Source organism: Pristiophorus japonicus, chromosome 3 (assembly GCF_044704955.1).
Source record: "Pristiophorus japonicus isolate sPriJap1 chromosome 3, sPriJap1.hap1, whole genome shotgun sequence".
In the NCBI taxonomy this organism is placed as follows: domain Eukaryota; kingdom Metazoa; phylum Chordata; class Chondrichthyes; family Pristiophoridae; genus Pristiophorus; species Pristiophorus japonicus.
The window spans coordinates 54,631,697-54,649,297 of NC_091979.1; the positions used below are offsets into that span (position 1 = coordinate 54,631,697).

At 39.2% G+C, this 17,601-nt stretch overlaps 1 protein-coding gene across 12 annotated transcripts in view; it reads left to right on the plus strand.

Moving 5' to 3' along the window:
- gtdc1 (glycosyltransferase-like domain containing 1) overlaps positions 1-17,601 on the plus strand; it is a 473,428-nt gene that overhangs the window by 359,515 nt on the left and 96,312 nt on the right. For 11 of the 12 annotated variants that reach the window (XR_011592646.1, XR_011592645.1, XM_070875364.1 and 8 more), the window contains exons 5-7: positions 7,556-7,936; positions 12,399-12,508; positions 13,162-13,306. Coding sequence is in view for 10 of the 12 variants with exons in the window: in XM_070875364.1 (XP_070731465.1) it covers positions 7,556-7,936; positions 12,399-12,508; positions 13,162-13,306 (636 nt within the window). In the remaining 2 variants the exon portion in view is untranslated. The remainder of the gene's footprint in view (positions 1-7,555; positions 7,937-12,398; positions 12,509-13,161; positions 13,307-17,601) is intronic. The other variant, XM_070875367.1, reaches the window with a different exon arrangement.

Sequence of the window (17,601 nt, forward strand, 5' to 3'; positions counted from 1 at the left end):
TAGACTCTGGATCAGTTCCTTTGGACTGGAGGGTAGCTAATGTAACCCCACTTTTTAAAAAAGGAGGGAGACAGAAAACAGGTCAGCCTGACATCGGTGGTGGGGAAAATGTTGGAATCAATTATTAAAGATGTAATAGCAGCGTATTTGAAAAGCAGTGACAGGATCGGTCCAAGTCCGCATGGATTTATGAAAGGGAAATTGTGCTTGACAAATCTTCTAGAATTTTTTGAGGATGTAACTAGTAGAGTGGACAAGGGGGAACCAGTGGATGTGGTATATTTAGAGCTTCAAAAGGCTTTTGACAAGGTCCCACACAAGAGATTAGTGTGCAAAATTAAAGCACATGGTATTGGGGGTAATGTATTGACGTGGGTAGAGAACTAGTTGGCAGACAGGAAGGAAAGAATAGGAATAAACGGGTCCTTTTCAGAATGGCAGGCAGTGATTAGTGGGGTACTGCAAGATTTAATGCTGGGACCCCAGCTATTTACACTATACATTAATGATTTAGACGAAGGAATTGAATGTAATATTTCCAAGCTTACAGATGACACTAAGCTGGGTGGCAGTGTGAGCTGTTAGGAGGATGCTAAGAGGCTGCAGGGAGACTTGGACAGCTGAGGTGAGTAGGCAAATACATGGCAGATGCAGTATAATGGAGATAAATGTGAGGTTATCCACTTTGGTGGTAAAAACAGGAAGGCAGATTATTATCTGAATGGTGACAGAGTAGTAAAAGGGGAGGTGCAACGAGACCTGGGTGTCATGGTACACCAGTCATTGAAAGTTGGCATACAGGTACAGCAGGCGGTGAAGAAGGCAAATGGCATGTTGGCCTTCATAGTGAGAGGATTTGAGTATAAGAGCAGGGAGGTCTTACTACAGTTGTACACGGCCATGGTGAGGCTACACGTTGAATATTGTGTCCAATTTTAGTCTCCTAATCTGATGAAGGACATTCTTGCTATTGAGGGAGTGCAGCGAAGGTTCACCAGACTGATTCCCGGGATGACAGGACTAATACTAACATATGAAGAAAGACTGGATCGACTCGGCTTATATTGAATCGAATTGAGAAGAATGAGAGGGAATCTCATAGAAACATATAAAATTCTGACGGGATTGGACAGGTTAGATGCAGGAAGAATGTTCCCGATGTTGGGGAAGTCCAGAACCAGGGGTCACAATCTAAGGTTAAGGGGTAAGCCATTTAGGACCGAGATGAGTAGAAACTTTTTCACCCAAAGGATTGTGAACGTAAGGAATTCTCGACCACAGACAGTTGTTGAGGCCAGTTCGTTAGCTATATTTAAAAGGGAGTTAGATGTGGTCCTTACAGCTAAAGGGATCAAGGGGTATGGAGAGAAAGCAGGAATGGGGTACTGAAGTTGCATGATCAGCCATGATCATATTAGAACATAAGAACATAAGAATTAGGAACAGGAGTAGGCCATCTTGCCCCTCGAGCCTGCTCCGCCATTCAACAAGATCATGGCTGATCTGGCCGTGGACTCAGCTCCACTTACCCGCCCGCTCCCCGTAACCCTAAATTGCCGTATTGGTTAAAAATCTATCTATCTGTGACTTGAATACATTCAATGAGCTAGCCTCAACTGCTTCCTTGGGCAGAGAATTCCACAGATTCACAACCCTCTGGGAGAAGAAATTCCTTCTCAACTCAATTTTAAATTGGCTCCCCCGTATTTTGAGGCTGTGCCCCCTAGTTCTCGTCTCCCCTAGTGGAAACAACCTCTCTGCCTCTATCTTGTCTATCCCTTTCATTATTTTAAATGTTTCTATAAGATCACCCCTCATCCTTCTGAACTCCAACGAATAAAGACTCAGTCTACTCAATCTATCATCATAAGGTAACCTCCTCATCTCCGGAATCAGCCTAGTGAATCGTCTCTGTACCCCCTCCAAAGCCAGTATATCCTTCCTTAAGTAAGGTGACCAAAACTGCACGCAGTACTCCAGGTGCGGCCTCACCAATAGCCTATACAGTTGCAGCAGGACCTCCCTGCTTTTGTACTCCATCCCTGTTGCAATGAAGGCCAACATTCCATTCGCCTTCTTGATTATCTGCTGCACCTGCAAAGTAACTTTTTGGGATTCATGCACAAGGATGTCACCCAGGTCGGGTGGCACGGTTTAATGTGTTTTGTTTTGCAGATAAACTCCAAAAAGAGTTTCATGCACAAGGACCCCCAGGTCTCTCTGCACCTCAACATGTTGTAATTTCTCCCCATTCAAATAATATTCCCTTTTACTGTTTTTTTTTTCCCAAGGTGGATGACCTCACACTTTCCGACATTGTATTCGATCTGCCAAACCTTAGCCCATTCGCTTAACCTATCCAAATCTCTTTGCAGCCTCTCTGTGTCCTCTACACAACCCGCTTTCCCACTAATCTTTGTGTCATCTGCAAATTTTGTTACACTACACTCTGTCTCCTCTTCCAGGTCATCTATGTATATTGTAAACAGTTGTGGTCCCAGCATCGATCCCTGTGGAACACCACTAACCACTGATTTCCAACCCGAAAAGGACCAATTTATCCCGACTCTCTGCTTTCTGTTCGCCAGCCAATTCTCTATCCATGCTAATACATTTCCTCTGACTCTGCGTACCTCTATCTTCTGCAGTAACCTTTTGTGTGGCACCTTATCGAATGCCTTTTGGAAATCTAAATACACCACATCCATCGGTACACCTCTATCCACCATGCTCGTTATATCCTCAAAGAATTCCAGTAAATTAGTTAAACATGATTTCCCCTTCATGAATCCATGCTGCGTCTGCTTGATTGCACTATTCCTATCGAGATGTCCCGCTATTTCTTCCTTAATGATGGTTTTAAGAATTTTCCCCACTACAGATGTTAAACTAACCGGCCTATAGTTACCTGCCTTTTGTCTGCCCCCTTGTTTAAACAGAGGCGTTACATTAGCTGCTTTCCAATCCGCTGGTACCTCCCCAGAGTCCAGAGAATTTTGGTAGATTATAACGAATGCATCTGCTATAACTTCCGCCATCTCTTTTAATACCCTAGGATGCATTTCATCAGGACCAGGGGACTTGTCTACCTTGAGTCCCATTAGCCTGTCCAGCACTACCCCCCTAGTGATAGTGATTGTCTCAAGGTCCTCCCTTCCCATATTCCTGTGACCAGCAACTTTTGGCATGGTTTTTGTGTCTTCCACTGTGAAGACCGAAGCAAAATAATTGTTTAAGGTCTCAGCCATTTCCACATTTCCCATTATTAAATCCCCCTTCTCATCTTCTAAGGGACCAACATTTACTTTAGTCACTCTTTTCCATTTTATATATCTGTAAAAGCTTTTACTATCTGTTTTTATGTTTTGCGCAAGTTTACCTTCGTAATCTATCTTTCCATTCTTTATTGCTTTTTTAGTCATTCTTTGCTGTTGTTTAAAATTTTCCCAATCTTCTAGTTTCCCACTAACCTTGGCCACCTTATATGCATTGGTCTTTAATTTGATACTCTCCTTTATTTCCTTGGTTATCCACGGCTGGTTATCCCTTCTCTTACCGCCCTTCTTTTTCACTGGAATATATTTTTGTTGCGCACTATGAAAGAGTTTCTTAAAAGTTCTCCACTGTTCCTCAATTGTGCCACCGTTTAGTCTGTGTTTCCAGTCCACTTTAGCCAACTCTGCCCTCATCTCACTGTCGTCCCCTTTGTTTGAGCATAGTATGCTCGTTTGAGACACTACTTCCTCACCCTCAATCTGTATTACAAATTCAACCATACTGTGATCACTCATTCCGAGAGGATCTTTTACTCGGAGATCGTTTATTTTTCCTGTCTCATTACACAGGACTAGATCTAAGATAGCTTGCTCCTTTGTAGGTTCTGTAACATACTGTTCTAAGAAACAATCTCGTATGCCTTCTATGAATTCCTCCTCCAGGCTACCCCGTGCGATTTGATTTGACCAATCGATATGTAGGTTAAAATCCCCCATGACTACTACCGTTCCTTTTTCACATGCCTCCATTATTCCCTTGATTATTGCCCGCCCCCACCGCGAAGTTATTATTTGGGGGCCTATAAACTACGCCCACCAGTGACTTTTTCCCCTTACTATCTCTAATCTCCATCCACAATGATTCAACATTTTGTTCATTAGAGTCAATATCGTCTCTCACAACTGCCCTGATATCATCCTTTATTAACAGAGCTACCCCACCTCCTTTCCCTTCTTGTCTATCTTTCCGAATCGTCAGATACCCCTGTATGTTTAATTCCCAGTCTTGACCACCTTGCAACCATGTTTCTGTAATGGCCACCAAATCATACCCATTTGTAATGATTTGTGCTGTCAACTCATTTACTTTATTTCGAATGCTGCGTGCATTTAGGTAGAGTGCTTTAATCCTAGTTTTTTAACCATGATTTTTAGTTTTGACCCCTCCTGCAGCCCCTTTATATTCAGTGGTCCTTTTTGTTTTGTGCCTTGGGTTTCTCTGCCCTCCACTTTTACTCATCTCCTTTCTGTCTTTTGCTTTTGTCTCCTTTTTGTTTCCCTCTGTCTCCCTGCATAGGTTCCCATCCTCATGTCATATTAGTTTAACTCCTCCCCAACAGCACTTGCAAACACTCCCCCTAGGACATTGATTCTGGTCCTGCCCAGGTGCAGACTGTCCGGTTTGTACTGGTCCCACCTCCCCCAGAACCGGTTCCAATGCCCCAAGAATTTGAATCCCTCCCTACTGCACCACTGCTCAAGCCACGTATTCATCTGAGCTATCCTGCGATTCCTACTCTGACTGGCACGTGGCACTGGTAGCAATCCCGAGATTACTACTTTTGAGGTCCTCCGTTTTAATTTAGCTCCTAGCTCCTTAAATTCGTCTCGTAGGACCTCATCCCTTTTGTTTACCTATATTGTTGGTACCAATGTGCACCACGACAACTGGCTGTTCACCCTCCCTTTTCAGAATGTCCTGCATCCTGCATATTGAATAGTGGTGCAGGCTCGAAGGGCCAAATGGCTTACTCCTGCACCTATTTTCTAACACCCGTGAACTTTTTGACGTGGAAGCAGTCATCCTCGATTCGAGGGACTGCCTATGATGATGATGTTTTATATTGAGGAAAAAGGGTTTTTCAGCCTGCGGTATTGGCCTGTGTATCCTGGATAAAAACGAGGTTCACAAATAGAGGACAGAAAGAATTGGCAGTGGTGACTAAAGCACCATGGCCATTACCTCTGGTACTTTTGTCCCAACTGTTGCTCAAACTGCTTTAAAGGGGTTTCACATTTACATTGTCTTCTCGTTCAAAGAACTAAACAGGTGTACCCAAAATATACATGTGCATGTAATGTGTACTGGCAAATGCAGTTTTTCCCATTCTTTTGTTTTTTTTTAATATTTAAATTTTAAAAAACGATGTCAAAATCAGTCAGTATGTGGAACAGTACTGGGAAAATTAAAGGTAATCTATAAATTTTCCCGTAGAGTTTGGCAATAGGCATGCTGATAGGAATGCCACATTTAGAGATTTCAAATAAACAACACCCACCAAAAAAGAGTGTTTAATTTATTCAGACTAGTTTACATTTACAATGTTTATCGTGACAAATGGGAGCTAATATACACATCCACCATCTCTCCCCATTGATTCATCTACCATTTGGCACTATAAACAAGGTAAGTGTGAGGGACGTGAATTAACCTCAGCTGGGGGCCATATTTTATCCAAGGATGTTTCAACTTCCACCACATATATATTAATTCTGTTTTTTACAAATAAAGGAACGGAAATAATAAAATAATGTTTGAGAAATAATTGCCCTAAAAAAATTGTAGTACCCAGAGAATGGTTTGTAACAATTTTTATAAGTACATTGTTATGAACAAACGCTCCACATTTTGAAACAACCATTTTAAGATTTTATCGGTGTTTCTTCCAAATGGAAAGTGTGCATTCTGTTAAATCCTCCTCCCCCCCCCCCCACCCATCCCACACACTTGCACTCTTATATACTTACAAAAATTTGTAAAATTGTGAATGATCCCTTAAAGTACGCATTGCAGATAAAGAACTGCCACATTTTTTATGGGTCTGGTAGCAGCTATGAGACAGTGCAGACTTTTCCATAAGTACCTTTTCCAGAATATAAAAATGTTGGGTTTAATTCTAAAAGTGAGTACGCAGTTAAGAGTTTAACCAAATATTTCCTCAGAAAGTGTGTTCATTTTCATGTCAGTAAAAAGAACGGTATGACAAACTAACCTGTTTTGCATCTCAAGTCAGAGAGTTTGCGTATTAAATTACAATCCACCCCTTCAATACAGTCAAAAAAACATAAGCAGACTTTTCCATATAATCAGTTCAGTAGAAATGCCAGTTCATTAAATTCTTTTATACAGTTTCCCCTTATCCTACAGAATTTCATCTGCTGGATGCAAGCCTGACTGTAATCTTTAACAGAGTGTTTTAAATACGAGCCTCCTCCATCTCCGTAGACAAAGATGCTGAAATGAAAAGATTAACACGACAGAGCTGCTCTTATTAACAATGCTCCTTAACAACAACTGTTAACTGCTTGACAATGCTGAAGCAATCCAGCATCCTGCCCCAAACTAATGTCTCACTCTTCTCAGGGTAATACTCGGACAGTCTTATTTGGTGTAACTGGACGATGGTATTATTCTGGTGTGTGATACCTGAGTATTTATGTATGTCAGCTGTGGCTCAGTGAGTAGCACTCTCACCTCTGAGTCAGAAGGTTGTGTGTTCAAGTCCCACTTCAGAGACTTGTAAAAAATCTAAGCTTACACTCCAGTGCAGTGCTGAGAGAGTGCTGCACTGTTGGAGGTGCCGTCTTTGGGATGAGACGTTAAACTGAGGCCCCGTCTGCTCTCTCATGGCCACTATTTATCCTTCAATCAACATAACAAAAAAACGGGTCATCTGGTCATTATCACATTGCTGTTTGTGTGAGCTTGCTTTTGCGCAAATTGGCTGCCGTGTTTCCCACATTACAACAGTGACTACACTCCAAAAGTACTTCATTGGCTGTAAAGGACTTTGAGACGTCCGATGGTCATGAAAGGTGCTATATAAATGCAAGTCTTTCCCACTTGGGGAGAAAAAGATATCCCTCAGCAAGTGCTAAACTAGCCTTTTTTTAATTATGGACTCGCCATGAAGGAATGTTTAAATGCAGTATTGAAGTGATAATAGTTTTAACTAATAGCTTTTGGTATAGTATCAAAGTAACATTTACATATACAGACTTGATTCTTAGTTGATCATAATTTGTGGGAAAAATAACTAATCAATTACATTGTGCTTCTGTTAGGTCTACATAGTACATTAAACAAATTATTATGAATTCATTATTTGAAATGGAATTAACTATCAGTAATTTAAGTGATTTCTATTGACCATTTCTTATTTTTACGTACTAAAAATAATTTCAATATGACACTAAACTTTCTTGCAGTATATATTTTTTATGATTTCCGCCACTTTCTTCTTGTGACAGTTATGTCACAATCTAACCTCTTGTTTCAGATTTCTGCCAGCACATAAACTTGGCCACAATCTGCAGATGACTGATATTCAAGAAGTTGAAGATGGTAAAGCATTAAAGAATCTGGTTGCTTTGCAAAACTGTAAAGCAGATGATGGATTGATGAGAAACAGTTCTTTATGCCTGGAACCTGGTCCTGCTGAAAAACAGAATGCCAGAAATCAAGAAAGTCAATCAAACCTATCAGAAACACTCGAAGAGCTGAACCGCATCAAGAAACCTGAAGGTACAAGCGCTTATCTTGGAGAAGATAAGGAACATATGGCCTTTAACCCCTGCAGCATCTTGGATGGGAACTTGGAGGAAAATTGCAGTGTTGCCTCTCAGCATATGCCTTTACATATTGTCTGGCCACACAGGTGGTAAGTATTGTACATCTGCGGTAACCTATAAACTTAGTTCATCTCTGCCTTTCAGAGGCATGTTCCAGATATTATCGCTGACAAAGCCAGATCTTGTAATCTCTTCTAAACAGAGCAGAATCTACTGCTCAGATAATCGCCACAAGTATACAGTCATAAAGTTGAGCTTTCAGTGCTGTTGGAGGGAAATAAATTGGGATTAAAGGGAGGGGGAAGAAACCCGACCTGATAATCTTCCCGTGGTGAACATGAACATTTTGTTCCAGTTATCTCTTAGCCTGTTTAATCTGCATGTGGCCTGATTAGAGTCCACTTCATCCTAGATTATGAGCTGTTTGGGAGAGACGCTTGGGGGGGATCAGTAGGTCAGATTTTCGTTGAGCAACTGTTTACAGGTAAAGCAGTAAGTACGCACACCGGCAAAGTAAATCGTCTTTACACAGATTTGACTTCCAGTACATTAAAACTCCAGAAGCTTTCATAGCTGATCTGCAGCAGCTGGTATCTAAAGGGATTTTCATCTTTGACTCCAGGGCCTTAAGTAACAAAATGTGACATTTCTGGTGATATAGCATAAAGCCTTAGCAGGGGAAGAATTGTCCTAGAATCAGTTTACATAATTATGTCATAATTTTATTTATTTATTTTTTTAAATTGGTGTTTTTATATTTTCCATCCTTTAACGGTACTATGCTGTGAAATATATCAACTGTACCTGCAGTCTTTGGTCCGTGATAAATATATTGCTCCACACTTCAAATACTCTGTGGCATAAATACAATCACAATGGAGAGCATTAGCACACAGCAGTTCCAGAAATAAAATTAATATGTTCTGAAATAGTAGTGGAGATGGAGAGGTTACCGGGAGCATAGCTTATGTTTAGGGCATCTTTTGAAATCATGGGAGCACAATAAATGTTAATAGTGCTTGAGGATATGCAGTATAAACACAGACAAGTGAACTTAATTTGGTATGAGTTATTTATTTCATGGTCTTATCTAATGATGTGATCTGAGGTACAGATATTTTATGTGGAAAGCTATTAACATATGGAAAAAAACTATGCATCAACATTTAATATAGCTGTAATAAAAAGGTGTCATTTTCTATACATTTTTTGATAAAAGCCAGAAAAGTTAATATACTTTACCTTTTGAGAATTTTAGAAAGGAAACAAGCAGGGAGCAGGAAAAAAATGACAAAAACATCAACCCAAGCTGTTTGTTGCCACTACCTAAGTGAGCTATGTCAGCTTTCTTGGCCCACATCTGATAGATATTTGTTGTATAGAGAGCAAAAAAATATCAAACTCTAATACTATTGTGTGCACATAACCATCTGTCACCAGTAGCCTGGAGATGAGAGGAAGATTACGAGGAATAAACATTGAGCTGCAGAGCATCGGTAAAGCCTTCAGGCAAAAACTCTTGTGGGGACATCAAAGACATTCTAATTCCAAGGCAGTCAAGGATTACAGTTTGTAACCTATGCTGACAACAGATAAATGGCAGGCAATATTGTGCTTGAGCTGTTGGGTCTTGCATGGAGTATTGATGATGATGTTATCTTGCGGGATGGACTCTGTTGGGATAATTTCATGATAAAACACTTCAAATGCCACCCGGTTCTGTGCACTTGCTGGCTGGTTACTTTAATGTCAGGTTTGTTAATTAAGGGATACAAGGGACCAAGAAAGGGAGGAGGAAAGAATTGGTAGATTTAATCAGAATCAGAAAGTTGCTATTGAAGAGAGGGGGGGATATATAATTAAAAAGGAAAAGAAGATAATTAAAAAGAAAATATAGTTGAAATATTCAAAAAAATTACCTGAGAAAATTGCATTGATATTTTTTCTGTTTACTTTCTTATTTTCTTAATTTCTCCCCCCCCCCCCCCCCCCACCTTCCCTTCCTTTCTACTCATGGCATGAGAGACATTTATTCAAAAAGTGCAGAAAGGCAATGCTGCTGATGTTACCATTTCCATGGCAACAGATTTATTTATTAGGACCTGAGATGACATGTGTTAATGTACCACATACCTGCTGATCGGCAAACGCTTCTATTTCAGCTTCAGTTGACAATTAAGTCCTGGACAGATACAGCCAGGGGTTAATGTTACTCATTAGGAGAACTAGGTCATTACTGGGAAATCAAGGCACTTAAGACAGCATGGGGGAAAAATACTAAATTCAGCATCTTGGTGAATGCAGCTCATACATTAATTAACCTCGCTTTCCTTGGTGAAAAATTCTGTTATCATACACGTGCACTACCGTACACCAATTAATTGCAAAAGCTAGTTTACCATCATCCCTTCAGTTGTCTTTTCTTCCTGCGCGGGAGTTCCATTATTTCCTGCAAAATTCTAATGTCTATATGATGAGTAAAAAGGGTATTAAAATTAAGAAGGGAATCATCATGGAAATCAGCTTTACCACAAGGGAATGGGCAAATAAGAGCCTCTCAAATTAAAATAAATAAGCTCTGTTAATACCACACCTTAGGAGCCTAATATGAACCCTGCAGAAATGGTGTAGTTGGAGGTGCTGCTTTAGATTATTATTAAAACGTAACAGAGACATTTGACCTTCAGCAAAAAGCTATTGTAGTCTAAATCCACAGTCCTTGTAAGTGATGATGTTCCTGCTCCACACAAAAGAATTCGTTTTGTATTTTTAAAACAGCTCAGACATTGAGTCTGGACTTTAAACTTCCAAATCAAATGATCGCCCGCGCGCGCGCACACACACACACACACACACACACACACACATAATATATATACATATATAAGCTGCCATGTACATGCATATATAATAAAAGCAAAATGTGAATTTAACTTGCATTTGGAAAGCTCTATTGTTGGAGATGCTTTCTTGACAACCAAAGTTCAGTGTTCCAATATGTTATAGATTTGGAATGTTTGGAAAGATTTTTATAATCTGCAGTAGATGTAGGTGATAGACAGATGGCACTCCGAGGGTTAATCTGAATTTCATATGTCTTGGACAAGTGCTAAAATAAAAAGAGTTAATATGTTCTGATTGCAGGATTGATTAATGTTGTGATAGGGAGCTGCGCAATAAAACTGTGAATCCATCTTGCACTAATTAGCACTTGAATAAAAATTTCACCAAGGGTAAAAATTCTATTGAAACCCAGTATTTGTAATTAAAAATGGGAGATGTTTTATTGGAGTGCCTCTTTTAAAAAAAAAAATATGGCAAGAATGACGAGCAATGTAATGCTGCTAAATTACTATTTGGCCTGTTGTATTTTATGCATGTCACAAACTCGAAAAAGTTGGAAAGATTTCCCTGTACTTTTTTCTTCCTGTTCTGTACAAATTGAAAGTTGTAAACTTTTTGAACCAATGTTTATTCAAAATGAATGGCAGTCACTGGAGCTCGAACATGCTGGTGTTAAAATATTCTTAACTGCTTTCAGCCAACATGAATCATTTTGGTCACTAAAAGCATATACAGCCCTGTTAAGTAGGTCTGGACTATTGAAAGGTTATTTTGAATTCACAGTTTAATGTAACGTTTCTGAATCTGTACCTCGTGGTCTTGCCAAAACTGAAAGAATCAAGATATTCAGTACCTCCCATGTTAACTTTATTACTACGTTTAATTTAACTCGTAATGTGCTGTAGATAAACATGCTACTCGGTTATCTGGCAAAATTCTTCAAAGAGGAATCTTGGGGTGGGGTTAAATTGTTCAACATGGGAGAAGAAAATCAGGCGTCGTGTAAAATGGGCTGCCTAGTCGCTATTGGCCCATTTGGCATTGACCAGTTTCATCCCCTTGATTTCTTTACTCCTTTTATTGAAAAAAAAGTTATATAGAATTATGATTACTCTTAACATCCTGTAGTTTTTTTCTATAATTTATAATTTATTCTATAATTTATTTGTGGGGTGGGGAGGGGGGGATTTTTTTTTTCTTAGTCTTGATGACTTCATCAGGGGAACCAAGCTGGAGGAGTTGCTGAACTTGGCAGTGTGAGGGAGCTAAATTAACATCAGCAAAAATGCAGTCATTAGTGAAGGGTGCTTCAACAATCTTGTCATTTCAACTGTGTGCACTAAGTTCTCTCCCTCACAGTGTCAATCTCCTAACTCCTTTCAGCTAGTCATCCCAATGTTGTCTTGAGCACCTAATATTTAAAGAAATATATATTCATTATATATAGAAAATTAGCACACATGTGCATAAAACATTAAATATAACTATTGGTAACTGAGACATCTGGTGACTGTCCCTCTTTTAAAAGGTTAAAAATGAAGACCATAGTTTTCTGCTTATTGCTCTAAAGATAAGGGACTTGAGCCTGGATGGGTTGGGATAGTTTTAACACCATGGCTGAAATTATTGTTTGTCATGACTTAGCAAGCACCAATTGATTTAACTTGTAAAGCCCATTCACGAGCCTGAACTCTGTTTTGTTTTAAGGGAGCATGACAAAGACCCCGAGGTCTTCTTCAAGACATTACTGAAGCTGAAGGAAAATGGACTAACCTTTCAAGTGTCTGTCCTTGGAGAGACCTTTATGGATGTACCAGGTATTGCTTCTGTCAGGAATAAAAGCTTTCCTTCCCTCCTCCCCCACCCCCCCACACCCATCAATCCCCCCGCCAAAAAAAGCTAGCACCTTCGCTGTTGCAAAAACCTCTGTCGGTCTCAGAACCCTCTTTGTTGTTGTTGAGCATTTTTTTCCACTTCTAAATGCCTGGAGTGAGCATCATTCATGGATCATTACTTTCCAAAGAAATTTAAGCATGGAATGCCATTTAATTTTTCCGAATGCAGTCCGTCATTAGGAAACTTAGCTGTCACAGTGATGCCATTTTTGGTGTGATGTTTTTGTTGCCTCATTTCTTTTAATTTTATCTCCATTAGCTTAATTCTTTTTTAATATTTTCATTTAACGAACTTTACAGTCCATTTTGTTTCACTGTCTGCTAAGCGAGTTTTATGAAGCAGACAGTTGGCTTTTCATAGAGGGGAGGATGTTGAGGCGGGCCTTGCTTCTGTCAGCTTTTGCACCTCAGCATTTGGTTCTGCTTCCTTGCCTTGATTATACAAGCAAACAACTCTGAGAAGTTCTATAAAATAAGCAGAAGCTAATTAACCTGAACTTCAGACGAGGCAAAGCTGACATACGAGTTAATTTTGCACCATATTGAATTGTTGAATATTTTTTTTCTCATTAAAGACATCTTTGCTGAGGCCAGAAGGGAATTGGGTTCCTCTGTTTTGCACTGGGGCTACCAAAGCAGTAAAGACGACTACCTCAAAGTTCTGTGCATGGCAGACATTGTCATCTCAACAGCAAAACACGAATTCTTTGGAGTGGCAATGTGAGTGTTCTTTATTAGTTAACGCTAATTACTGTCAACTGAAATGCAGATCTCCCCAAACATTCGAGACAGAAATTATTTCCTTAGAAATCAATTTGCCAGCTTCCCTGTTTCTTTGAAATTAAAGCGACTGTCACGCTATTTCCTTTTGTAAATGTAAAAAAATAAAAGTCCTGATGCATGAAAAAAATCTGAAAAATAATTTTTACTCCGTTATTTTATATATAGTGTTTTTTTTTTGTTGCAGCATCGATGGCTTGTAGTGTATCTCTTCTGTAGATCTTTTTTTACATGTCATTGGTAATGGAACATAAAATATGGGTTATAATAACTCACAGTGAGGATCGTTTTAATCTGATCTGCTTAGTATAACAACATTAACATTTTCACTTAATTAAAATATCCTTAATACAGCAATGTTTTAATCATGCGGCTTTTATTTACCCTCCTTTTGTGTCATTAATAATTAACATTTTCTTTTACTTCAAAAAAATGAAAAAAATAATTATAAGACCACATTTCCTTGATTTCAAAGGTTTCAAGAAAGGTGCTATCAATAATTAGCGTTTCACTGTTCCAACTCAAGTCGAGTCTCATAAGTCTATGTCATCTGCATTACAGTTAAAAAAATAACATTCCACCTATCAGAACCATTACGGCTGGACAATGTGACTGACTGCCATCGCCTGCAGTAAAATAATTCAGTGAAGAACAATGATCAGCTAATTAAATGTAGAATCAGAATCCCAATAACTATTTGCAAATAAATTATATGGATTGAAGGTGATAGATCTTCATTTTAAGATTCGTAGATTTAGCACTCCTGGAAATAAAGATCACGTTGTTGCCTTCTTGACACACGATCAATGTTAACCCATTCGGTCTAAGAATATTTCCCTATCCAATGACATATACCAAGGCTGTGGCATCTGCCCAGGTTAAGGAATTCCAATTGTGTGATACTTACCAGTGCTTTTGGACAGAGTCAAACAAATCTATTAGGCATAGACCTTTATTAACTGTGGCAGTAGGATTTAAGGCATAATAAAGTTATTTATTTTTATATAGCAGGCGAGGGGTTGTCCCTAATGCTCCCCTCATTCCCCTCTCCACACATGTATACTATTATTGGCATGGGAGCCATTTGCTGTTTCCACACATCCATTCAGGCACAAAAGCATTAAAACACTGAGATTGTAGCGAATATTGCCCTGCAGCCCATTACAGCCATATTACTCGTGCAAGGAATTCACCCCAGTCTGTCTCCTTGCTGGTTCTTTTCATCCTGTCCTTTTTTGTCCACTTCCCACCTGATTATTCTGCCGCACATATTTAGATTGAGCATTGGATCCTAGCCGATAACCACAGGCCACATCAAAGGACAATGCTAGATATTAATCATCCAGCTATGTGGCAAAATAAAATACTTAAAAATAATCTAATTAGACACTTTGAAATAGAAGCATGAAAATGTTTTCAACACATTACATTGGTAATGTGTATATTTTATAAATATACCATGTGACTCAGGATTAGTAATTTATGGTACTAAACTATGTCGGAGTTATTAGTCCTGCAGTCACTTTGTCATTTATTTCCCCAGAAACCACTTCTGTCTGTTATGTATTTTTCACAGATCTTTTTGTTTTTAATTTTTCTTTCCAGATAGTTCTCTTTTTTTTTAAATTGTTACTTTACATTCAGATTATATATAATATATGACTGCTGTAAAAGAAAATTATGGAAAATGTGCTTGTCGCTGCAGAAGGAATTGGCTAATTAAACTTTAAGCAGAGCCAACAAAATAATTAATAAGTAGAAAGTACCTTCAGAGCTTTACACAGAATGAGTTACATTTTAGTCAGTGATTTTGTCACTCGACCCTTTCATTGCCACTTCTCTTAAAGGTCACAAAGATAATTTCCCATCAACATCCCAGAAAATTCCCTTAAAACATTTGTCCTCAGTCAGTATCCTTCACCTCTGGTTTGAACTCAACAATAAAAAGAAGATCATGGTCTGTTAAATGTGGTGATGGTTCCAAGTGAATTTGGGTCTTGCAATCTCACTGAAGTACACAACAGTCGTGAATCTGTGACTGGCTGCTGGTATTTAGCAGTTTCAGCTGCAACAAATTCAGTATATGAACACATTATGATGCAGTACAGTGTTTTGCATCATGAGTAATAGAGAGCCTGCTTGCAAGTTTGGTATAATGCAAAGCCAAGCACTGAGACAGATCCGGGAATCTTAAGACCACAAATGTTGCACACCTGTGAAAGCGCATTTATTGCTCCAGCTGTGAAACCTGCTTGTGCAGGCCTTCCAGCTGTGCTTTTGAACAATGCTGTCAATCCGCATCATTGTATCTGACCCACCCATTGTCCAATACTCTTGTCCTTATAGCACAGGCTTTAGAAATTCAAACTAGATTCTTCCCAAATAACATTGTGCTTGTTGAGAACCTGTATTAACTCAGTGTCTAAAACTCATAGTTTAGCGAAGTGTGGAAATTATGCTCCAAAATACAAAGTCAGCTTCGTAAAAGAGTTAACAAGTAATTAGAACTCAGCTTGTGCAAAAAATCAAAGTCCACAGTCAGAAAGATAATACTAATAATTGTTTTTAAGTGCTAGATATGCAGTCAACTGGTTTCATTAATAAAATATGCTTATAATTAAATAACCAAGATTTTACATTTACAGTCAAGTCTCATTAACGTGAATTTTGATGGACGTTAATATTTTATAATTGTTATCAGGAGTAAATGTTCTAGAGTTGTTCAGTGGGAACACATTGAGTAGAACAACACAACTGCTTGTCCAACAAGGATTTTTATGTTATTAGTGCTATTTGTGTTAATGAGATTTGACTGTACTGTCCCTAAGCAGAGTCATGTTTGAAACTTCATTACAATGTTATTTGATGTACAAGCTGATATTAAAAAATAATGTGTTACAAATGCAAGCTGTCCCTGATCAGACAGGAGTGGGATCAGAGTCTTAAACAACACAAAAAGCTGTGAAAGGTGACATATTGACAGCCAACATCCATTGGGTTCAGGTTCTCTTTTGAGGTTTTAACCACCTCATTGCTGTGGGACTGGATGGCACATAATGTGACAGCCACTGCTATCGTGATATTCATGGATCGTATAGTAAATGTTGAAGCTGCTCTGTCACAGGAGAAAACCAGCACGTCCAGATTGTGACACAGCTGTCCCTATTTTACAAGCTCCCTCAGTTCTGAATCTGATGGATATGGTTAGGGGAGTAGTTTGCAAAATATACCACTGCCATGGATCCTCACAAAATGTTTGCAAACCTTTTAAAGAAGTAAATTTGGCATGCGTGATATCTAAAAGGGTTAAATTATGAAGACAGGTTGCACAGATTAGGCTTGTATTCCCTTGGGTATAGAACATTAAGGGGTGATCTAATTGAGGTGAACAAGATGATTAAAGGAATTGATAGGGTCGATAGAGAGAAACTATTTCCTCTGGTGAAGGAGTCCAGAACAAGGGGGCATAACCTTAAAATTAGAGCTAGGCCACACAAATGGTAGTGGAAATCTGGAACTCTCTTCCCCCAAAATGACCTAGTTGAATAGTGGAAAATGTTCAAGGGGATGAACGGCCGACTCATGTTCCTTTGTTCCTAACAGTAACACCTCCCCTATTATATGTCAAAAGTTTATATAGGGTACTTTTACTCGGTCCACAGAGCCATTTTCTGGTTAGTTTAGTATTTGCAATATCCATGTAACTGCAATCCATCATGCCCAGAATTGGATACAATACTCTAGCTGGGGCTAACCTAGTGTTTTATATAGGTTCAGCATAACTTCCTGGCTTTTGTATTCTGCCTCTATTTATGAAGCCCAGGATCCCATATGTAGAGAATGGTTAATGTAGCATTTTTTTTTTAAAGAAGAAAGTTGTTGCAAGGCTCCCACAATGGTTCAGTGAGTTACTTAGTGAGTAGCTAGGCCATGCAGTCCAGGAAAGCTCCTATGTTAATTCTGCAGTCTGTTCTGAGTTGCTGATCTCCATCGAGGTAGCAGTAGGAATGCTACATTCGACCTCACTGGATAGGCCACATTGTCCACATGCCAGATACGAGACTTCCAAAGCAAGCGCTCTACTTGGAACTCCTTCATGGCAAAAGAGCCAAGGGTGGACAGAGGAAATGTTACAAGAACACCCTCAAAGCCTCCCCTCCGACACCTGGGAGTCCCTGGCTAAAGACAGCCCTGAGTGGAGGAAGTGCATCCGGGAGGGCGCTGAGAGCCTCGAG